Here is a 25,318-nt window from a genome sequence, read left to right on the forward strand (position 1 = left end):
GAGGCTTAAAATGTAATAAGAACTTATAGATTGCTTAACTTTTTATTTTACATATTTGTTATTACATTTCAGGTTTAAAAAATCTTCATTAGGTTATAGTGACACTGTTTGTTTTGCTATGGAAGTAAGTCCTTGGAATTGCATCCAAAAAAAATCTTCTTTGGGAGGGTGAGTATTTTGTTAATATCTCATTTTATCTGCAAGTACTCAGACAGGTTAAGAACCTTGTGTTAAACAGACTGTCACAAAGGCCTCAAGTGCAGTGTGGTGGTATTCCTGCCAGATGACACAGGTGCAGCTCTCCACTTATTCACCATCCATTTATTTTGTCAACCTGCTGCCTCATTTCCATCCCCAGGAGTATGCTGAAATTGCTCTATCTCAAAAGTTACCCCCTAATTATAAAACCCAGTGGTCTTTTTTCAGTCCTAATCTTCCTTGAGTTCTCAGTATGATTTAATATTATTGATTATCTACTCTTCCCTGGGCTTTAGAAACACTACGCTTCCTTGGTTTTCCTTCTACCTTTCTAAAAGTTCATTTTCTGATTCCTCTCTTGATGCTTCAAAATTTGAATCCTAAAGTGGCGTTCTATGACCCGTTCATTTGTTTCTCTACACTGTTGTCTTTGGCTGCTACTCACAACTTCAGCTATTATAGCTAATCCTATTATTGAGAGAGAGAGAGAGAGAGAGAGAGAGAGAGAGAGAGAGAGAGAGAGTATCTGTCTGTGTCTCTTGTGTGCTTTTACACATAAACACATCACTGACCTCTCAGCTTTAGGTCAGCATATTCAAATGTTTGACCAACACTTCAAACTCTTCTTGCATTGAACTAAACTCATTATCTCCCTAAAAGAAGAAATTCTTCAAATAATAAATAAGCATATATTTTTAAGCACTTACTATGTGTCAGGCGCTGTGCTGAGTACAAGGATTACACAGAGAAAGCAAATACAAGCCCTGCTATCAAGAAGCTTATATTCTAGTGGAGAGACAAACATGAACATAAATAGATCTATATAAGATAAATACAGAGTAGCTATAAGATAAACTTGAAAGGGGAGGCACTAGTAGTGGGCTAACTCAGAAGGGCCTTAAGGAGGCAGCATTTGAGCTGAATCTTGAACACATTTAGAAATTCAAAGAATTAGAGGTGAGAAGGGAGAGCATTCCAGGCACTGAGGACAGCCAGGGTACAGTGGCATTCAGAGGGGAGTGGAAACATTGTGTGTGAGGAACAGCAAGTCAGCCAGTATAACTGGACCATAGAGTGCATGGAGGAGAATAAAGTATCAAGAACACTGTGAAGATATTATAGAATCAAGTTGTAAAGATCTTTAAATGCCAAATAGAAGAGTTTGTTTGATCCTAGAAGTAAAATGTAGCCACAAGAATTTGGCTATTTGTTTCCTATTGTTCCTATATTGTTTCCTATTCAGGAAAGGAATGTGATACAGACAGAGCTACACTATAATAAAAGCATTTTGGCATCAATGTAATAGCAAGACACTTGAGGCAGGGGGACCAGTTAAGGCCATTCCAATAATGCAGGCAAGACTTTTCAGGGTGTAAGTGAATGTAGTGGTTATAATACGGATGAAATTCTAGTAAAGGAGACTGAGAAGGAGCCTTCAGACAGACAGGAAGACAACCAAGGGAGAGTCGAGCCATGAAACCCAGAGAAAGAGTATGAAGAAATTAGCCAAATGCTACAAAGCATGAGTATTGAAGAAAAGGCATTAGATTGAGCAATTAAGATATCATTGCATGTATGCAGAAGGCTTAAGTGCTAGGTCACCTAATAAGTACCGCATTAATAGTTAGTCTAAGCTTCCAGACTTTTAGTATAGTACTTTTGGAACCATGCCACGGTGCCTCTCATTGTGCAGATATTCAGTTCATTTCAACAAACATGCATTAAATATTTGCTGTGTGCAGACAATAGTGCTAAATGCTTATGTAGGTAATAAATTGAGAAGAAAAACTCAGTCTCTTTCCTTCTGGACCTTATCAGTCTACTGTGGGATATAGATAATGGGTTTTGTCTTTTTTCTCTTCTAACCAAACATAAACATGGACAAAGTAGTTCTTTACTAACATAAAAAAGCTATTATATTTTTGTACATGAAGGAATTTTCCTTCTTTCTTTGATTTTTCTTGGAGTATAGCCCTAATAGTGGTATAGTAACGCTATATAATCTTATCATAGTATATAAACTCTATAATCTTATCACAGAGGCATGATATAATTGTCATGGCAGACTTTAATTATCTGGACATCTGTTGGTATGCTTTCTCTTTCTGCATCTGTGTCTCTTTTTCTTTTTTTTTTTTTAAGCAATCGGGGTTAAGTAACTTGCTCAAGGTTACACGGCCAGTTATTTCTGGGTGTGGTGCTAAGTATCTGAGCCCAGATTTGATCCTGAGGTCATCCCAACACTGGAGCCGGTGCTCTTACTCACTGAGCCACCTGGCTGCCCCTATATTTCTCTTTTTCTTTCTCTCATTCTCAGAAGCTAATCATTGTGGCTTGTCTAAATAATAATTTCATTATTTAAAATGTGGATGAATCAGTTAAGGGCCAACTGCTATTCTAGACCTGATTCTGAGCAGTAAGGGAGAAGTTATTGCTAAAGTATAAATGATGGGAACCTTGGATTGAAATGAGCACTCCATCCTAGAATTTTCAAAAGAGGAGAAGAAAGCCAGATATTATCTTAAGAATATACTGTATTTTAGGAGAAAGATATTAAAGAGTTCAGAGGAAACATTGGGAGGGTCCCATGGATTAAAATTTTTCCATTAAAATTAAAAGCCCAGAAGGGATGGGAAATTTTCAACATTGAAAATTTGAAGACACAAAAAAACCCAGTTTGATTGAGGAGGAAAGTGGGGAGTACATAGATTTTTTTCAAGATATGTAAAAGATAGATTTAAGCATAAATATTGAAAGATGAACACAGCAGGGTGGGATAGTCCTGTAAGAATAGTGTCAGCAGTTTGAAAGCTTAGAATTAACTGAGGCTGACAAGTGCTAAGCACAACAGAAAAAGGTTTTCTTGGAGTTGAGGATGAGGAAAAGGTGGATGAGGTAATGGAAGGAAGGCAGAAATATTCAATTCTTCTGTTTTCTCTACCAAGGAAAATCATTTTTGGACTGGAAATTACAGAACAAAATTGACTATGGGAAATTTATTCTAGAGATAAGTAAGATAGGAAGAGATCACTTAGCTATAAACTTAAGAGTTCAAGAGTTCATAGAACAAATAGAACAAATCCCTTAATCATCTGTGAAGTTTGGATTCAGTCAAAGGGCCACACTTGAGAACCACATGTGGCCTCGAGGCTGCAGATTCACCACCCGTGGTACCCTGAAGAATTACTGGGGCTATTATATCTACTTTTAAATATTTGAAAAGCTGTCATGTGGAAGAGGGATGACTTATTCTGCTTTGCTTCAGAAGATAGAATAGATATATCTGTAAAGATAGAACTTATAGAGAGGCAGATTTTTACTGTAAATAATTTCTCATAGAGTTATCTAGAAATGGGCAGGGGATGCTGCCTTTCTGTCCTGGGCTTTGTTTGGTGCTTGAAGTCAGAGGACTCCGACCCGGGAAGTGGCCGGGTTGAGTTTGGGGGGTTTTGTGCTCCGATGAATATGCCAACTGAGCAACGGCGTGGTTGCATGTGTGTGGTGTTGGGCGGGGGGGAGGGTTGCAGTATCTACTTTGCAAGTCTTTATTTTCTGAAATTAAATAGAAGAGGATCCCCAAGTCTCTTCCATCCCTGACACTATTACCTTTTTTTTTTATTGTTCACTCCAAAGCCAGTAACTAGGTACCAGTGGTACATACAGACATATAGTGATTTACTTGTTGTTCTTCCTAAAACTGGCCTCTTTATTTCCAGCCTTGGTATACCTGCTTAATTGTATATTTTGCATACCCAACCTAGTCACTAGGAAGTCATTGTTATTGATAAGGGGGAATGTGGTTAACGTAAAAAAAAAATCTCAGGAAGCAATGGGCATCCCTGCACTAAAGGTGTGATTTTGATTAGGTATGTTGTAGTGTGAGTTTTTGTTCTTGGATTTTTGGCTACTCTGCTCCATTCCACTTTGAAGATTCTTAACCATTCATTTTTAAAACACAACTCAGATTCTGAATTCAGAAAGTTTTCTTGATGATCCCTAGTCAGTAATAATCTTTCCTCTCTCAGACTGGACATAACATTTTATTTTTATTTTGTGCCTTTTTAAATATATTATGGTTATTTGTGGTATATTCTGTTTTCCTACTAGGCTGTAATCTCCATAAGAACACAGAATTCCTTTCTGTCTAAACTTTGTATCTAAACATGATGTTTTGTTCACAGTATGAAGGGCACCATGTCTGTCTGATCACTTACTTAGCCTTTATGCAACCCTGGACAAACTACAGTAATTTATGCTGGGATGGTGCAGCAGTACTGGGAGATCTGAAGTCTGATAATACCTCATCCTATCAGACTTCTATTGTATAAACCAAAACCAGCTGTTCTGATTGATGACACCTAAATATCTAAATTAAAATGTTTAGTTTATGCTTTATTGTACTTTAAGGAATAGAATAATTAGGGAAGTATCACTCAACTTAAAATCTAGAAAATAATGAATTATAAAGGGAGATGGTATGTTCAAGGAACTTTATATCACAATCCTAGCTTTGCCACTTATATCCTATATAAACTAACCTGAATAATCTTAATTTAGGTATTTCTTAGCTTCTTTGAAGTGTGTGTAATTATTTACTTTTTGGAGGACCTTGAGAATATTTAATAAAAATTGTGGTAAAGCTATTAGGTAAAAAAATACAGTTTAGATATTTAATATGATTCTTCTTAACATTTTTTAGGTTAAAAATGTTGAGGAGAGATGGACAAGTGATATTTAGGTTGGATATCTTGCAGTTTTCCCCCACATAATCTTCTGAGTCCACACTGAAGTATGGGTATCGATTGGTTATTTTGATTAATACTGGGATAATGAGATTTCTAGGGTATATTCACTTAATCTGAACCAGAAATAAATCTATAAAGTTGATAAAAAGACATCGAGTCCATCATAATTGAAACTTGAAATATGTTTGATCTTGAGGGTTAGGAATATTTGGGCATGGGATGGGTCTTGGTCTTAGTTATTCAGGGGAGTTGGTGTTTCTTGATGTCTCATTGCTGTTGGTGGTAGTTAGGCCTCTCTGGGCATGGTGTTTCCCTGCCTTGGCTTAGTTCCAATGTTCAAGCAGCAGAGGCTGAACTTGGCACCCTATCAGCTCTAGTGAGTAAGAGACTCTGCGCTGGTGAATGGTGAATGTGCTGATAGCAGAATGAGGGTGGATAGCTCAGCAGCCATGTGTACTCAGGTCATTCTGTCTGCTACTGTTGTCTCTGGCTTTGGTCACACAACTTGGCCTTTTTGGGCTTCAGTTCCCTCACCTGCCAGATGGGGAGTTTGAATTAGGTGATATCTAAGGGTCCAGCCTGCTCTGACTCCACAGTCCCAAGACTCCATGTGCCATTGGAGTCTGCACATCCTCTGTGATGGTGGAGGATTTATGTTTCCCTTCACAGCAATAAGAATACGACCACTCTTTTTAGTTGTATTTAGCAGAAAATCTTACTATTATATCCTGGATTTAGAACTAGCTGCAAGTGGAAGTCATCCAGTTGAAAACCTCTCATTTTACAGATGAGGAAACTGAAGTCCAGAGAGATGAAATGGCTTACGCAGCTGCTAGTGGTAACAACTGGGCTTTGAAGCATGTTGCTTCTTAATATAAGCCTATGATATTCTTGGGAGAGCTTTGTTCTAATGAATCATGTGCCTTTTTGGGGGTAGAGGGGATTATCAACACATATAGCAGGATCTTTTATTCTCTTTCTTTTATTCATTTGTAAATTGTAAATGTTTGTACATTATAGAAAGTGGGTATTTTAATTCTTTTCCTTACTGTCACTTGGGAAAAAATAAAAACATTTTGTTTCAAATTTATTAGCATGGTTTATAAAAGGGGTAAAAATATTGTTATTTTAGTAGGATGACCTTAAATTATATGTATCTATTTTTAGGAATATTGTGGACATTTTTCTGGTGATAACACAGCTGGGATTCTGTAGTGCCTACATTGTCTTCTTAGCTGAGAATGTGAAGCAAGTGAGTATTTTTCTTCCAATTATTGAGACAGTTTTCCTCAATTATCTTTTTTTACCATTATCTTTCCCTCTATAGAAATTCCATTTTAGTGTGGAAGTGTTTTTATTTCATAGAGAGTGCTACTTCATTGCTTTCCCTTAGGCTTCACTTCTGTAAGTTGGTCTCCAACTTTCTGAGTTTAAATGGTCTGTTAGCTCTTTTGCATTGTCATCTTTGACTCCTCTCATTAGGTCAGAACATAAAATTGATTCTTCTTTATAGCATCATAAATATAAAACTAGAAGGGACCTCAGAGGATATCTAGTCCTTTGGGTTTGATATCTCAGAGCCCCATATCAAAAGCTTCCGGGAACATATTTCTTTGAGTAAACATCTGAAAAGAATGTTGCTAGACTTCACTTTAAAAAGGGAAAGTAAGGAAATGGACTTTAGTAGAACTGAAGGATTATTGAATACAAATAGGTACTATCCCCATCAAAGTGTGGCAGTTTTCGGTAGTTCTCCTTTATGTTGGGATATTGTTTCAGGTTGACTCTAAGGGGTCTTCAGCCTTGGTAGAGACTGACTGCCTATTTGGGCAAACATGCCAAGCACTGAAGTTGGAGCTCTACCCAAAAAAAATGCCAAACCACATTCCTTTGTAACTGGTAGGTAGTTTTTATTATTATTATTATTATTATTATCTTCTTTTTCCTTCTCTTCTTTATTATTGTCATCATTATCAGTTATAAGTTTTACTTACATATTAGGTGCTTAATAAATGTTGATTGATTGACATATGCATGATATAGTAGCAAGTGCTATATAGAGTAATAAATGGTTTCCCACCTTTTAGATACTTATGATGTAAAACATAAACATGAACATGTTTATGAAAGGATATACTTTTTATAAGATTTTACATATTACATTTAACTGTGTCCTTTTTTAATCTAAAGCCTAACATCCCTAAATAATAAAGCAGCCAGTTTAGGATTTTCAAATTGGAATCGACCTTTGAGATCATCTAGTCAAACCCTCATATTTTACATATGAGGAAACTGAGGTGCAGACATGTTGGTTATGTGAATTATTTTGCTCTTGGTCAGCTCAACTAGTTAGTGATAGAAACACTAGAGCCCTCTTTAGCTGATTCCAGGCCAGTGTTTTTCCTATTGTCATATTTTTTTAATTTAATACACAGAATTACATCTGGATGTGACTGAGTTACTTTTTATTGAGTGAGTTTTGCTCTTTCCAGCCTTATTTCCCTTGTGTAAACTTTTTGTTATAGTTGTGTCTTCTCCTACACTAGCTATACCTGTCTTTGTCCCAGAATCCTCACCCAGCTCCTCTTTTTCCTTCACCAAAAGATTTTCTTTAGCCTGACTTTTCTTTGCTAAAGCTATTTTTCATACTCCGACTGGAAGAATATTGGTCACAAAGGAGCTGTGACCTTCCTTTCTCTGCCATTCATTACTTTCATAACTGAGCTCAATAAGTTTATTTGGCCCACCTTGCCTCCCAGCCAGAGTTCTGTTGCACCAGGCACGGAAGCTGCTCCAGTTTTTAGGGGGGTCCTAGACATTAAAGCTAGGTTATGGGGCTGGGCCATGCGGAGGTCCCCGGGGAGGAAGAGGTTTATGGAATGGTCCACTTACAGACAGCAAACCTGTCTGTATATATATATACTCATATATTTGTGCTTTATAAACGAGTAGGAGACAGTGAGGTAGTAAAATAAAAATACATGTAGAATGATAATATGTATGTGTATTTGTTAACTTAGTTGAGATCTGTAATTTAGTCAGGGAAGTAACAGTGAGTAAAATACCTCTGCCAATACAAATGGGTAGCTTTTGTGCAAGTTTTAGTCTTAAAGAGTTGCCTATGGTATTAAGAGCAGAAGTGACTAATCCAGAGTCATATAGCTAGTGTGTGCCAGGGGAGGGGCTGGTCTCCAGGTCTTCTTGGTCCTGGGTTCCAGTCCTGCCACTTGTCATGCAGTTTGCTCCATCACAGTGAACAATAAAAGTCTGGAGGCCTAAATTATTTCAACCTATACTCATCCTTTAAATGGGCAACGTACCTGGGTCACTGAGGTGGAGCTGGTCATAGAACTATAGTGGTCTAGTTTGGGTAAATCAGCCTGGTGTTATCAGTTGAACTGACTCCTTATCAATACTACCATACCATACTACCTCCCACATTTTTATATACATATATGTAAATCATTCTATGTGCACACACACACACATTTTGCATGTGTGTGTGTATAAGAGCAAGTATATAGGGTGATAGAGAGAGATAGATAGATAGATAGATAGATAGATAGATAGATAGATAGATAGATAGATAGATAGATGCATGTCTATACACACACATACACAGGGTCTCCAAAAAAGTCTTTATATACCATAAATTAAGACTAAAGGGATAATGGTTTTAGGAGGGAAGAACAAGTAACTGATTTATTAAGTAAACCCCATTTGGATAAAGATCAATAGAAGCAAAAATGGAAGTGATATTGTCACACAGACCTGGGTAAGAAGAAGTAGATGAGGAATTTGATAAATAAATCACAGACCTGGCATGGCGAAACATCCTATATTAATTATGAAAAGAATTTTATTATACAGACTTCTGCTGGAGTTCTTACTATGCCTAAAGCAGAGCAGCTAATAATATATTTGTTGGGAAGCAACAGGGGATCCTGTTATTTTGGACTAATTTTGGCCAAAAAGGAAGAAGGAAGTAGAACTTGGAGGGAAAAGACCAATCCATCTTAGAATTGGGGATAGAGCTTCAGGAAAGGAAATCCTTTCTCTTTCATGCCTCTTAGATTTGAGAGAGCAGATTTCACAGGTTTAGTGAAACTTTCCAAATAGAGAAAGAATGGAATCTTCAATATGTAGACCTTTGATCTCAACTTGGCAAAATTCTAGAAGGTATAATTAAAGTTATGGTTAAGGAACGTGTAGGGGTGATGAGAATGTGGCAGCATGGCTTCATCAAGTCAAGCTGTATTCAGCTGTATTGATAGGGTGACTAGAATGGAAAGAGGCATTTGTGGCACTGCAGCTAGGGAGCTGATTTTGGAGTCAGAAAGAGTTAGGTTTAAGTTCTGTCAATTAAATTTACAAGATGTCCAACAACAACAAATTCACTCACCCAGTTGCAGTTCTCTAAGACTTTATCTATTAAGTATGCATGACTTGTGATCTGTGTGGGTGGTAGTAGTTCCCAAACTGACAGATTCCCAAATCCTTAATATGTTGATACAAAACTATCAAGAAAATACTATAGAAATGGTTTGCTTGTATCTTAGCAGAATGTTTAATAAAGGCTCTTATGCCCTTCTTTGGGATAAGATGGAGAGCTGTGAGCTGGTTAATACTAGTACAGTCAGATGGATTCTCAACTGAACAAACAACTGGACCCAAGGGTAGCAATAAGATAAGGAATAAGGAAGGTTCCTGGAAGAAGGAACACTGTAGGTATCTGGCCTTGACCTCATGCCATCCAATATTTTTAATCAATGACTTGGATCAAAGCATAACTGCCAAGCTTATCAAATAAACTAATAACAAAAAACCAGGAAGCACAACTCATACATTGGAATGACAGAATCAGAATACTACATGAGAGCACTGTACTGAATCTAATAACATTTAATGCTGACAGTGTAAACTCGTTTAAAAATGAGTTACAAATATAAGATATCAAATATAAATGATACAGATATTAGATGGGGGTTTTAATAGACTGCAATCTCAATATGAATCACCAGTCAGCAGTTCTTGAATCCTACTGTGTACCAGGTATTATGCTAAGTACCAGGGATGCAAAACCAAAAGTAAGACATAGTTACCCTCAAAGAGATTACATTTTTACAAGGGAATCAACATTTACATGTTTAAGTCTATACAGAATATGTACAAAATGAATGCAAGATAGTTTTGGGAGGAAGGTTAGTTGTAGTTGAGGTGGTGTTAAAACAGGGAAGGGATCAGAGGGGACCAGGGATGTGTTAGACAGAAAGGCTAATATGATCTTCAGCTACTTCAAGATAGACAGAGCGTCCAGGACTGGGGAAATGATATTCCAGTTTTCATGCTAAGACTATATCTTGACTGTTTTGGTCAGTTCAGGGTGCCACATTGTAGGAAGATCATTAATTAGCTAAAGAGCATCCAGTATAGGTCGGCCAGAACCATGAAGGGTCGTATATTTATGCTATAGGCAGAATGGTCAAATAAACTAGGGAGATTTTAATCTAGAGAAGAAAACACTCGAGTCAGGGCTTGAGGGAGTGGTTATGATAACTATGTTCAAGTATTGAAAGGGTTGTCATGTGGAAGAGAGATTAGACTTATTCTCCCTAGGGAAAAATTAAGTGGAAGTTTCCAAGAGGCAATTTAAATATGAGGAAAGAAAGAACTTCATAATTATATAGTCTTCCCAACTTAGAAGGGACTGACTGCCCTAGGAGGTAGTGAATTTCTTCTGCCAGGAGTCTCTTCAAGCAAAGACTGGATGATAACTTGGATGTATTGAAGAAGAGATTCTAGTATAGGTGGGACTAAATGGCTTCTGAGGTACCCTCTAATTCTGAATGTTATGTGATTTCCTAATTAGGTTTCTGAGTGGCATAATTTGTTTACCTGAACTAAACTTACCTATCTCCATTAATAATACTTGTTGAAAAAAAACTGTTTCATTTCTATAAGTACATTCATAATTCATAAATCATTTTTGGCAGTACCATAGCTTGAATTAATATTTGCATATTGTTGCTTATAATAAAGGCATGAGAATTACCTAATCTTTCAAACAACTGTTTCAAAATAGAACTATAAGCAAGACCTCAATAGAGCTATTCTTCCCAGTGGGACTTTTTCCCATTTTACATATATAGAACTATAAAACTTAAAAATTTAATGAATTGGAGAATTTAATAAAATGTATGTTACTTAGAAACTTTAGAACTAGTGACTATTTTTGAACGATAAAGAAATTATTCTTTTAAAAAGTTTAACTAATTTCTATTTATTACCAAAAAAAAGGACTTTGTAGAAGGATTTCTTCAGTACATAGAGAAGTGTAAGTACTTCCAAGGTATCATTGGACAGAATATACAGTCAAAACTGGAAAAAAATTAATTAAAAGTAATGGTAAATAGATTCAGCTTAGCAGAGCACATGGGGAAAAAGATCAAGAACTTTTCTCCCTGTGAAAAAGTTCATGAGGATTTAATAGCAGCTAACTTAGAACTATCAGGCACCCTGCCTGACTTTCTCACTCCTGTCTCACATTCTTCCCCTCATCTATTCCTCCTTACATTGTAGGTGATGATTCAAAAGTGCTTTGTTTTATCTTTTGGCCTTCTCTTCTACATACCTCTGCTAATGCCATTGACTACACCTGAAATACTTACTTCGTTCCACTCCCAAACTGTGTTTATTAAACTCCTACCCATCGTTTAAAATTCAGCCCAAAGACCACCTCAGCCATTAAGTCCTACACTCATGTCTGAACTCATAACAACTGATTTGTACTTCTTTTATGTACTTTCTATGTTCTAATTTACATTATTCTATGTGTATATTCATCACCACTACTAGACTGTAAACTCCTCAAGGGCAAGGACTGTACTTTATTTAACTTTATATCTCTCCAATGCCCAATACAATGAAGTGCATGTTGTAGGTGTTTGTTGTTGTTGGTTATTGTTGTTTGTCTTTTCTTCTCAAAGAGGACCATGACATTAAGAAGGTGGTGCCGTGACATGCAAGTGAAGGAGTGCTGTGCAAAGTCACCAGCCTCCCTTTCTCCTCTGGAGCTATCTGGATCCAGTGGCGAGATATAAATCAGGATGACTGCAGAGGGTCCCAGATGTGCTGGGAGACCTTGGCCTTTTTAAGCTGAGGTCTTTCCCAGGTCTCAGTTTGACTGAAGCAATGTCCATTCAGTGATTAAGGCTAGGTAAGAAATGAGATAAAGAATAATCTCTTTTACCTAGTAAAAAAAAATCAATCTGGGAGGGGAAGACCCTCAGGGTTTCTGGCCAGAACAACTTACAAGTCATGGCATCACCTTCCTGTATGTGTAGATGTAGATATATGTGGATATGTGTGTGCATATATGTATACATGTATACATGTACACAGTGGATGACGTGGGGCCAAATAGATTTGGTTTGTGACTACACATATGATATATAACATGCATATGGGTGCATGCATGCATACATACATATTATTAACCCAAGGTAAAACATTGAAATGAATACAAACACAGACACACAAACACACATTTTATATAACCAATCTCTGATTGTCAAGGGCACCAAAGAATACAAGTGGTTACCTAAATCTGGGTCTATGTATTGTTTTCAGTATTTGGGTTATTTATATAAGTATCTTTTTGAGTTTTGTAAAGTAACCCAATACTTCGGGCTTCTGACCAGCCAGTTTAGCCATCAAAATGTAATGGAAAGCTCACCAGAAAACAGCAGCTTGGTGGATAGCCTTCACGTTTACAGAAAGTCACTTAACTTTTCTAGATATTCATTTTTTTCATTTGTACAGTGATGGCATAAAGACCAAATGATCTCCAAGATCCTTTCCAGTTCCCACATTCTTAGCTTTAAAGTTACATTCCTCATCGAAGTTTTCTTCATTAGTATGCAGTTGTAATGATCATTTTAGGATTATTGCAGTATAATGGTTTGCTACCTACAAAGCCCTAAATAGTTTGGTTACTTTGCAAATCAGAATGTGTTATGAATTAACATTATTCCTATTCCATTTAAATAATATAGCATTTAATTTTGGAAGGATAATCTGTAAGCCAGAGCTAGTGTAGTTTATTGTATGGATTGCTGTGCTTAACAGAAATACCTAGGTTCAAATCTCACCTCTCACACTTATTAGTTGGGTGACCATAGACAAGTGACTTAACCTCAGGGAACTTTAGGCAGTTCTCAAAGCTTTGCTATAGACAAGTTTACAGTTTGCATTGGTATATAGAGTTTTCAGATTAGAAATTCTTGCACCCATGAAATCTCTGGTCATTGATAGATTGAGGTAATTCACAGGTTAAAACATGGGTTGTGTATTTCATAAAACAGTGCATGATTGGTACAGTATTCTTGGGTCCAAAGATTTTAAGAGAGTATAATTTTAAACTCCAAAAGATCTTTTGCTATGCATATAGAAATATTCATGATTTCAGTTGTCCATTTTGTTAGTAAGGCATAAAAGAAATAATAGAGAAAAGTTTTTCCAAATAGTACCAGGACAGGTTTTTAATTTTCTGACTAATGGGTCATTTATAGAATCATAGATTCTATCAGTGACATAAGGGAGCTTGCAGGTGATCTAAATCAAGATTAGAGAGGAAGGGATTTGGCAAATTTATTTTAGTGGTATTTAAATTTAGTATGATCTTAGGGGCAGTTAGGTGTCACAGTGAATACACACCAGTCCTGGAGTCAGGACGACCTGAGTTTAGATTTGGCCTCAAACATTTAACACAAAAGCTAGCCATTGACCTTGGACAAGTCACTTAACCCCAATTGCCCTCCCCCCTCCAAAAAATTTTAGTATGATCTGCTCCAAATCACATTTTTGTTAAAAATATTTCTGAAGTTGTATAGTAATCCTTTCTTATTTCATTGTCGGTGTTTTAGTGTGGGCGGTAAGATGATGTTAAATTCATAAGAGTAATTGCACTTACCACAAAACTGAAAAATTGTTACAGTTGAAGACTAATTCTTTTTAAAATAATAATTGACTTTTTTTGTAAAATAGCTTACATGCTCCAGGTTTAAAGTGTGGTTCCATACATTGAGTTCCTGATGTAATTATTGAATATAATTTGAAATTATTTGTTTAATAAAATATTTTAAATAGTAGATTATGATTTTTAAAATAATTTACTTTGGCACATTAAATTAAATACTAGAAGAAATAGGCTTTTGAAAGTTGTATCTATGCAATATTAGTACACTCAGCTGCTGTAGTAGATATATATGTTGCAAATATGTATCAAGTCTTATTGGAGTTCAAAAGTGTGATGCTTCATGAAATTTAAAAATGAATGAATCAATTAATCCTAAAAACAATTTTAATGTACTTAATTTTCATAATAAAAATAATTATTTTTGAAAAAAATAGTTCCTGCTAGAGTTAGGAAAAATAGATTTGATTATCTATGCTTTTGAGAGGTTAGTGTTCTTAAAATGATGCTGCTATATTTTTGTTCAACTAAAGATTACTGCAAATAATTATTGTACAGGGTATCATAGGTTATTGATTTCTCCGTACCTCCTTTTTATTATCTTAGCCAGATTTTTTTAATGAGTAAAATTGAGTAGATAATAAAGTCTAAAAAATTTTTTTCTCTATATTTTCTCCTTTCTTCCCTTAATCCTGTTATAGATTCATGAAGGAATTTCAGAGAAAGTGTTCTCTCTGAATGGTACTGATGAAGCAACTCTGTATGAGAGAAGAAGTGTTGACTTGAGGATGTATATGCTTTGCTTTCTCCCATTTATATTTCTTTTGGTCCTTGTTCGTGAACTAAAGAGCTTATCTGTGCTTTCACTCCTTGCCAATCTTTCCATGGCCATCAGTCTTACAATTATCTACCAATATGTTATTAGAGTAAGTATAACACATTTTAAATTATTGTGTGTTTTTAATTGTTTCTTTAAAAATGCTGTAAATACTTGGAAATTATAAAAATATTTTATTATATTTATACCATTACATTTTTTAAGGATGGGTTTTGATGATAGATGATTCCACCAAATTTTATTTTTTCCTGACTATTTTATTTCATGCTAATAATGCAGGCCTGGACACTAATACCACTTTACTTCAGGTCTCCAGTTACTCTTGACTCAATTATTGCATTGCTTAAACATTATTTTTTATAACATGTTTCATTTCCCCGGAAAAATTATAAGTTTCTTGATGATCATAGCTTATATTTTTTCTCTCAGTGTTTTGCACATAAAAAAGCAGAACAGGAAGGGGCTTTAGGACAATTTTCTCATTTTACAGAGGAGGACAACACTTAGTAATTTACAGTCTTTTAATTCATGGGTGCTAAGTAAACATATAAGTGTCATGAAAATTTTGTGTAAATCATAAAGCATTTACCAAATCACATAGCTTCTACTTTAGTTTACTTCATTATTTTACAGAAATATAGCTTGAAAATTGATAGCAAAAGTTAGATAATGTTCGCACTATATATTACATATGTAATATGTCTATTATATTTGCCCCTTAGCTGGATATAGAAATTTTGCTGTACTTTAAAAGTATTTCTGTTGGGAAATTTACAGAGGCAAACTTAGGTTTTATGTAAGGAAAAACTTGTTAATAATCAGAGCTATCCGGGGCGGCCCAGGTAGCACAGCGAGTAAGAGCACCGGCCCCAGAGTCGGGATGACCTGGGATCGAATCCAGGCTCTAATACTTAGCACCACACCCAGAAATAACTGGCTGTGTAACCTTGAGCAAATTACTTAACCCCAATTGCTTAAAAAAAATAATCAGAACTATCCAAAAGTGTAAAGGGCTTTCTTAGGAAGGGACAGGTTCCCCTCATTTGAGGTCTTTAAGCAAAGAACTGAAGAATAATCATGTGTCATATATGATGTAATGAAGATTTTTGTTCAGGTACAGATCTAGTTTGATGGCTTCTGAGGTCTGTCCAGTTTTGCCCTTACTGGCATTAGCTTTCAAGTGAATTTATAATTTGCTGCATCCAAAATTCCACTTAAATTTTTTCTTGAAAGAAATTACATGGGGCAAACCCCATGCCATGGATCTTACTGGATCTATATTGGTTTCTCATGACTTTTTCATCTAAGGACCTCTAAGCATTAACCCACATACCTACCTAAGACTCAGTAAGGAGTACTTGTACCCAGTTTTATAGTCCTTGTTGTATTATTACCACATTAATATCTAGTTTTGAATTTATAAATTGCTTAAGATCACAATTTAAGTTTAAAAAGCTAGAAAAAACATCCACCTCTTCTAATACCTTTTTTAGGGTTGTATCCATTCATTTCAGCAAGTATTTTAATTTCTACTGTGTATCTAGCGCTGTACTAAGTGCTGCTGGAAACAAAAGTTCAAGACACTTATTATGAAAAACAAAACATTTTTAGACAAACGACTTTGTCAGTACCAGCACTGCTGGCAGCTGGTCATAAGGTAAAAAAAATTGGGCATGAGACAGACCTGTGATTATGTGATAGAGAATAGACATGGAAGTGGATCAGACTAGAACAGATAATGGAAACCAGTGGTCAAACTTGAGCACTAGATGATCTTTCTAGATTGAATTTTCATATGAAAGGTTAGGACAAGGCCATGTCCAAGAGCCTTGCAAGCCAGATCAGGATAAAATAATTTTAAAATAATAAAACCAGAAGCCAGGTCAACAAGAACCAGGAACACACACATACTCTAAGGAAGATCTAGATTTAGGGGTAAAGATCCAGGACATTTGCCAGATATTAGGAAGTCCCAAGGTGTAAAAGGGTAGGTCAAGGAAAGTTGGGAAATAAACCAAAGATGCCAATACCAATGAGTACCTATTAACAGGGGTAGCTTTCTGCCTAAGGTCTAGAGGTTTCATGTTCTTTATTTAAGATCCAATTCTGTTATTAGGTACCCTGGATTCTGCTGGTAGAAGGAAGTAATTGGAAGCATTTAATTCCCAGGGCAGCTTGTACAGGAAGGGGATTAGCAACTTTTGATAGTTTGAACCTGATAGAATAAGTCTGGTATAAGTGCAGTCATTTTTGATTGCAAACAAAAATTATTTACTATGTTTTAAAAACTTAGGAAGCACAAGAAGGTAACTGATTTTGTTCTTTGTAAATTTCATTGGATTAACTAAGAACTCCTGTCTGTCTTTTAAAGTTTTTTTTTTTTCAATCACCAGGATATACCAGATCCTCGAAATCTTCCAGCTGTGGCTGGTTGGAAGAAATATCCACTTTTTTTTGGTACAGCTGTATTTGCTTTTGAAGGCATTGGAGTGGTAAGAATTTATTTTAAAGCATTAAGTATAAAAAGGGCAAGATAAAAAAAAATATTTTAAATGAGCATTTAAAAAAAATTTTTCTTAGTTTAGGACTGTTTATTTCCACATTAGATAGAGGTTTCTTTATGACTACAGGAGGTCAAAGTATAAATATTCTTTCAATATACATACACCATATACATATATAAAATATTTTATATGTGTATACATATATATGTATATACACATATACACACATATGTATATACACATATATACATGTGTGTATACATATATACATATGTGTATATATATACATGCATATGTATATTCGCACACACATACACATATATCGCTGAGTTGGAAGATAGAGTGTGTCTTGTGCCAGGAACAGCAAGGATGCCAGTTGTCACTGATCCCAAGGTTCATGATAGAAAGTGTAAGGTATTAGAAGATTGAAAAGGCAGGGAGGAAAGCAAATTATGTAGGACTTTTAATGACAAATGGTTTTACATATGATCTTGGAGGTGATAGGAAGCCACTGGAGTTTATTGAAATGTATATGGGGTGGGGATGACATAGTCAGGGACCTAGCAACTAAAGTACTCCTGTGCTATCACTTGACAGAGGACTAGACACTGTTTGTCAACTTCATTGCCTATATACATCTCAAGGTCATAGTTCAAAGGCAGGGATGAGCACTTTTGGTCAAGAGGGAGTGGGAACCCTGAGAGGCAACTGTTTGGCAACTCCATTGCCTATACTCATTTCTGGGTCATAATTCAAGAAGAAGGAGAGCACCTTCTGTCAAGAGAAGAGTGAAAGCCCTAAGGCAATATCACTTCTGGGATTAGGGACCCTGGGAATAGTATCACTGCCAATCTTAAGGAAGGAGGGGCCCTAAGAAGCAGTATTGATTGCAGTGCCAAGAAATTAGAGGTCCTTCCTGGCTAAGGACCAGAGTGAAGACCAAGAGAGCAGTAGCCAAACCTCTCCCTAAATCACATCACTTTGGAAGCACCAATCACACCAAACCTCTCCCTAAATCACATCACTTTACAAATACCTAGAACTAGCTCTGGAGTCAACAGCATGAAAAAGCCTAAAACTTGAAATGGTACCCTTGCCCATCCCCCTTGCACCAGAAATAGAGTACAACTCTAACATAAAGTTACAAATAAAGAAATAGGGTGGAAAAATGAACAAACACTGATCATAAAAAGTTACTATGGTGACAGGGAAGATTAAAATGCAGATTCAGAAGAAAATAAAGTCAAAACAACTATAACCAAAGTCTCAACAAGAATTCCTGGAAAAAGCAAAAAACAGAATTGTCGAAGTGGAAAAAAAAGAGGTATAAAACTTTACTGAAGAAAATAGCTCCTTAAAAAACAGAATTGGCCAAATGGAAAAAGAGGTACAAAAGTTCACTGAAAAAAAATAGTTCCTTAAAAATTAGAATTATGCCAAAACAGACATAGGAGCTATATGAATATAACATACAAAACACCTTTTATACAAAGAAAGTTGGATTTAAATAACTGAAGTAATATTTTTTTGTGCATAGGTAGGTAAAGCTAATAGAATTTTTAAAAATGACAGTTTTAACTAACTAATCTATTCATATAATGCTATCCCAATTAAATCACTAAAAAATTATCTCCCTAAGTCAAAAAATAATAACAGGGTTGATTTGGAAGAGCATAGGGTCAGGAACTTTAAGGAAAACAGGGGAAAAAGATATGAAGGAACTAGATTCAGTAGTATCAGACCTTAAACCATATTATAAAGCGAGAGAGGTGTGGAAGTGTCAAAGGAATAATTTTGATTATTTTAAATTAAAAAATTTCCTGTATAAGTAAAGTCTATGTAGCCAATAGAGGGAATGCAGAAAATTGGGGGAAAAGCTCTCATAGACAATCTCCCAGATAGAATGTGATTGGGTTGAAATATTGTTGTGGTATAGGAAATGAAGAACTGCCAGATTTAGGAAAGTATGGAAGGACTTGGACTTAGAAGGAAGAAGCTATCCACCTTCAGAGAAACAGATGACAAGTGGAAATAAGCATAATTCGGTCTTATGTAAATGTTTTTGAGTATATATGTGTATATGTTTATGGATTTCTATGTGTATGTATGTATATATGTATATGTGTGTATATACTTCTGTGTGTGTGTATCTGCTTAATTATAGCCTTCAGTGGTGGGGGAGGGGAGCCCCACATGGAGGAAGGGGGAAAAAAAGTAAAAAGTTCACAGCAGAGAGTAAAAGAAAACATACAGGGAAACAAAGATGGAGAACTTTGAATATAATGTGTAGTATTAATTATATAGGTTTTTTGAAATGGAAATTTATTGCTTTATATTGAATTCTCTCTTATTTTCTGCTGTGTCCATGGCAATTTTTTTCTTTTCTTATTTTATATTTAAGTTTAAAATAAATTTAAAACTAAAAAAAAAAATTAGAATTGGGCAAGTGGAAGCTAATGACTCCATGAAACATTAAGAAACAATAAATCAGAAAAAAGAATGAAGAAAATAAAAAAATGTGAAATATCTCATCAGAAAAATGACTGATCTGGAAGATGGAGGAGAGAGCATTTAAAAATTGTTGGACCACATGAAAGCAATGATCAAAAAAAGAGCCTAGACATCATTTCAAGAAATTATTGAGGAAAACTGTTGCAATATCTTAGATCCAGACAGTAAAATAGAAATTGAAAGAATCCACCAGTTATCTCCAGAAAAAGCGATCCCCAAATGAAAACGCCCAGGAATATTATATTCAATTTCCAGAGCTTCCATGTCAAAGAGAAAATATTTCAGGCAGCTAGAAAGAAACCATTCATATACCTTGGAGCTAGAGTCAGGATCACATAAGATTTGGGAGCTATTACATCAAAGGAGCAGAAGTCTTAAAATATGATATTACAGAAGAGCGAGGATTACAACCAAGAGTAACACTTATAAAAAATAAACTGAGTCTAATCCTTCAAGGAAAAGAAAAGCATATTTAATAAAATAGAGGACTTTCAAGCATTCCTGGTGAAAAGACCAGAGCTGAATAGAAACTTTGACTTTCAAATATAAGATTCAAGAGAAGCATAGAAAGATAAACAGGGAAGATAAATCTTAAGGGACTCAGTAAGGCTAAACTGTTTGCTTTTCTTTATGGGAAGATGATACATGTATCTTCCAAGAAATTTCTCATTAGAGCAGTTATAAGGATTTTAAATAGAGGGTATGGGAGTGAATTGCTTATGTTGGGAAGAGGTTTTTAAAAATGGATGGATGAGAAAGAGGTATGCCCTAGGAGAAAGGGTAAGGGAGAAGAAAAATGTGGGAAATTATCTCACATAAAAGAACTTTTACAGTGGAGGGGAAAATGGTGGGGGTGGGGTGCTGGGCAGTGTTCGAATTTCACTTACATTTAAATTAGTTCAAAGAAGGAAAATATGTATACATACTCAGTTGGTAACAGAAATCTTTTACCTTACATGAAAGTAGGAGGGAAAGGGAATAAGAGAAAGTAGGAGTGATAAAAGGGAGGGTAGATAAATGAAGGCAGTCAGAAGCAAAACAGTCTTTAGAGGTGGGTTAGGATAAAAAGAGAAAGGGAAGGATAAACAGAAGTAAATAGGATGGAGGGAATTCACAGTTGGTAATCATAACTCTGAATGTGAATGGGGTGAACTCAGCCATAAAATGGAAGTGCATAGCACAATGGTTTAGAGAGTTTCCTAGAGCACTTGAGAGGTTAACTGACATTTTATATACTTGGGAAAGCAGGCCAGATGTTGATGTGGTTTTCTTCATTGCTTTTTATTGGTGGTAGGGGTGGGGGTAGGGCAGGCATTAATAAAATCTTTGCTCTATTCTGTTTCTTCCAAAAAAAAAAAAAAGAAACCAGAATCTGACAATATGTTGTTTATAAGACACACACACGAAATTAAAATAAAGTATTGTAACAGAATCTAATATGCTTCAGCTAAAGTAAAAAACGTAACAGTAGCAATCATGATCTCAGACAAAGCAAAAATAAACCTGATTAAAAGAGATAATCAGGGAAACTACATTTTGCTTAAAGTTACCATAGACAATAAAATAATATAAAAACCATTTACAGCAAGTTTCTTAGATAAAGGCCTCATTTCTGAAATAAATACTAAGTAGAGAACTGAGTCAAATTTATAAACATTAGAGCCATTCTCCAACTGATAAATGGTCAAAGGATATACACAGGCTATTTTCTGAAGAAGAAATAAAAAATGTCTGTGGTCATATCGTGTTTCCCCAATAATAAGACACTGTCTTATTAAATTTTTTGGACAGAAAAACACCAGAGGGCTTATTTTCAGGGGAGGGCTTATTTTAATGAACATTGACAGCAATTTTAATAAACAGCTCTCCTCTCAATGGCGCCAGTAAGCAAATCACTGGGGAAGAACAGGATGACGCGCTCACAGCTGCAGCTCTGGATGCAGCTCGGAGCGCGGCGTGCGTTTCATGGGGGGGGGGGACGGTGCATACAGAGGGTACCGTAATGTAGCGTGTAGCGCAGGGGATCACCTTCACTACAGTAGCAATCTCAATAGGGCTTATTTTCGGGGGAGGGCTTATTTTAGAGGAATCTTACACAGTAAGGGGAGGGCTTATTTTCGGGATAGGTCTTATTATCAGGGAAACACGGTATTAAGAAATACTCTAAGTCACATTGATTAGAGAAATGCAAATGAACACAATTCTGAGGTACTACCTCATACCTATCAGAAATGACAAATGCTACACGGGATGAGAGGGAAATAGGTACATTAATGAATTGTCATTTTAGTGAACTGCTCTAGCCATTCTGGAGAGCAAATTTGGAGCTATTCCCTATAAAATTATACATAACCTTTCACCTAGCAATAGCATTACCAGGTGTGTATCCCAAAGAGATCGAAGAAAGAGGGAAAGGACCTATATACAAAAATATTTATAACAGCTCTTTGTGGTGGCGAAGAATTAGAAATCGAGGGGATGGTTATCAATTGGGTAATGGCTGAACAAGTTGTGGCATATGATTGTGATGGACTACTATTGTGCTGAAAGAAATGATGAGGGGGATGGTTTCAGAAAAACATGGGAAGACCTATATGAATTAATGCAAAGTAAAATGAGAAGAACTAGGATATCATTGTGCACAGTAATAGCAATATTGTAATGATGATCAACTGTGAAAGACTTGGCTGCCGTGATCAATACTATGACCCAAGACAGTTCCAAAGGATTCATGATGAAAAAAATGCTATCCACCTCCAGAGAGAAAACTTATGAACTCGGAGTACAAATTGAAGTATGATTTTCTCACTTTATTTTTCTTGCTTTTTTTGAAATGTGACTAATATGGAAATCAGTTTTTCACGTGTAAAACATAAATTGCTTACCTTCTCATTGGGTGGGGTAGGGGTAGGAGGGAGGGAGAGAATTTGGAACTTAAAATATAAAAAGAAAATGTTAAAAATAAATAATACTTTTTTTAAAAAAAGAATAAAACAATAATAGGGAAGTTTGGAAGATGGAAGAGTTTCAAGGTAAAGATAATGAGTTCAGTTTTGGACATGCTGAGTTTAAGATGTCTACAGCACATCCAGTTTGGGATATCTGTTAGGCAGTTGGAGATACAAGACCAGATGTCAGCAGAGAGGTTAGAAATGTTTAAGTAGATTTGAGAAATCATCAGCGAAGATGATAACCGAATTCACAGGAGCTGATAAGATCACCAAGTGAAACAGTATCAAGTGAGAAGAGAAGATTGTTCAGTGCACAGCCTTGGGGGACACTCTTATTAAGTATGACCTGGAAGAAAATTCAGAGGAGTTGTGTCCTGAAAACCTGGAGAGAAGAGACTATCAAAGATAGGAGGGTGAACAATAGTATCAAGATTTGCAGAGCAGTCAAGAAGTATGAGGATTGGGAAAAGGCCTTTGGATTTGGCAGTAAAGAGATCATTAGTAACTTTGGAGATAGCAGTTTTTCATTAATGGTGACAGAAGCCAGTGTGCAGAGAGTGGGAAGGGAGGAAGTAGAGGAATCTATTGTAGATGGCTTTCTCGAGTTTAGCCACAAAAGGTAGGAGAAATAGGGAACAATAATTAGCCCCTCACCCTTAAGAATTTACCATGTCAACTTCAGCTCTACTGTAGCTTAAAACTCCTGAGCTTAAGCACTACATCAGCCACAACTCATCCAGTAGCAGATTCCATTACTTTTTCTTCACTTTTCTACACGTTTTCACTTGTTGATCTCATCAGTTGCCATTAGTTCAACCCTATTCAGATTACTCCCTGATTATGTATCTGACTCTAGTCTTATCTCCTCAGCTCCAGTCCTGTATTACCAACTGTATATTGAATTTTGTATTAGATTCCTATAAGCATTTCAAACCCAGTATATCCACTAGTTATAATAATAGCAAGTAACATTTATATAGGGCTTACTGTGTGCCAGGCACTATGCAATTGTTATCTCATCTAAAGCGCACAACAGCTCTGGGAGGTAGATGCTATTATTATCCCCATTTTTCAGATTAGGAAACTAAGGTAAGAGGTTAAGTGACTTGCCTGGAGTAACACAGTTTGTAAGTATATCAGGCTGGATTTGAATTTAGGTTACCCTGACTCCAGGCCCAGTTCTACACCACTTAGTTGTCCCTACAGAAGTCGTCTCTCTAAACAAACACCTAGATTCTTATTGTTACAGTCATCTTTAACTTCCCTTTTTCTCTACAAATCTAGTTATTTTCTAAGTCTTGTCAGTTTCTTGCTTCACAGTATCTTCTGTATGCATTAACTTCTGTACTCATGCAGAGAACAAACTAGTTCAGGCCCTTATTTCCCCTTGCCTAGTCTGTTGCAATAGCCTCTTAACAGCAGCATCCATCCTGCTTCCACCCTTGATCCCACCCTCTCAACCATTTCTATGTTATACCTACTCCAATACATTCTTCAAATAGAGATGCCTAATATGCAGGTCTGGCCATGTTACTTGCTCAGTAAATTCCAGTGGCTCTTTATTGCCATTAGGGTCAAATGCAGACTCCTCTGTTTCCCACTTAAAGCCCTTCACAACATGGTTCCTGCCTGCCTTTCAAACCTTACTACACATTATTTTCCTTTATGCATATTATGATGCAAGTACACTTTCCTTGAGGTTCTTCACACACAGTGCTCCATCTCTTATCTCCATGGTGTCCCTCATACCTGCACAGTGCATTTCCATCTCACCTCTGCCCTTTGGAATGCCACATTTCTTTGAAGTCTTACCTTAAGTGCCAACTTCCAAGGCAGACATTGAATGTTCTTTTAAATACCCAAAATAGAAAAAAAACAATTTCAACTACATGGAATTAAAATTTTTTTGATACGAATAAAAGCAGTATAGCCAGGATAAGGAGGAAAATATTCATTGATGAAAAATTATTTGCATCAAGTATTTCTGTTTTCCCTTGGAGGGATATTTTTTTTAGGGTTTTTTGTGGGGGAGGGGCAGGTAAGAAGCTGCAGAGCACTGACCTGAAGGACAGGAGTGGCAAGAGATCACAATACAGTAAAGTTGACATAGTTTTTTTTTTTTTGGAAGTGTATTTTTTTTTTCAGAATTCTTTATGTAAAATTGAATGTGTAATGTGAATTTTTGTAAAGTGAGGACTCTGTATGTGTGTATACACACAGTTATTTGAAAAAAAGTCACCAAGGACCTTGAAGTAAATCAAGGACAAAAAGAACGGTCACATATATAATTATATTTGTAGTGCCACTTTTGTGGTAGCTGAAACGTGGGAACAAAGTGAGTATACATTCATTGGAGAATGGTTGATTGAATTGTGGTATGTGAACATAATAGAATATAATTATTGAGCCATAAGAAGTGACTGATATGACAGAATCTGGAAGAATACCGGGAGATTTGTATGAACTGATGTAAAGTAAGCAGAACCAGGAAAACAGTACACTTAATGACTTAAATAATGTATAAAAACACAACTAAAATCAAGTCAAATGATATGTAATTATAATGACTAATACTAACCCCAGAAAAGAGATGAGAT

At 35.9% G+C, this 25,318-nt stretch overlaps 1 protein-coding gene across 1 annotated transcript in view; it reads left to right on the plus strand.

The window, feature by feature from the left end:
* SLC36A4 (solute carrier family 36 member 4) overlaps positions 1 to 25,318 on the plus strand; it is a 77,481-nt gene that overhangs the window by 31,590 nt on the left and 20,573 nt on the right. Inside the window, exons 5-8 of the mRNA XM_069080271.1 lie at positions 73 to 168; positions 6,111 to 6,195; positions 14,619 to 14,843; positions 17,149 to 17,247. Coding sequence (XP_068936372.1) covers positions 73 to 168; positions 6,111 to 6,195; positions 14,619 to 14,843; positions 17,149 to 17,247 — 505 coding nt within the window. The remainder of the gene's footprint in view (positions 1 to 72; positions 169 to 6,110; positions 6,196 to 14,618; positions 14,844 to 17,148; positions 17,248 to 25,318) is intronic.

Source organism: Petaurus breviceps, unplaced genomic scaffold, assembly GCF_028583685.1.
Source record: "Petaurus breviceps papuanus isolate PSGF00001 unplaced genomic scaffold, PetGlider_PUasm1.0 91133, whole genome shotgun sequence".
Taxonomy (NCBI): domain Eukaryota; kingdom Metazoa; phylum Chordata; class Mammalia; order Diprotodontia; family Petauridae; genus Petaurus; species Petaurus breviceps.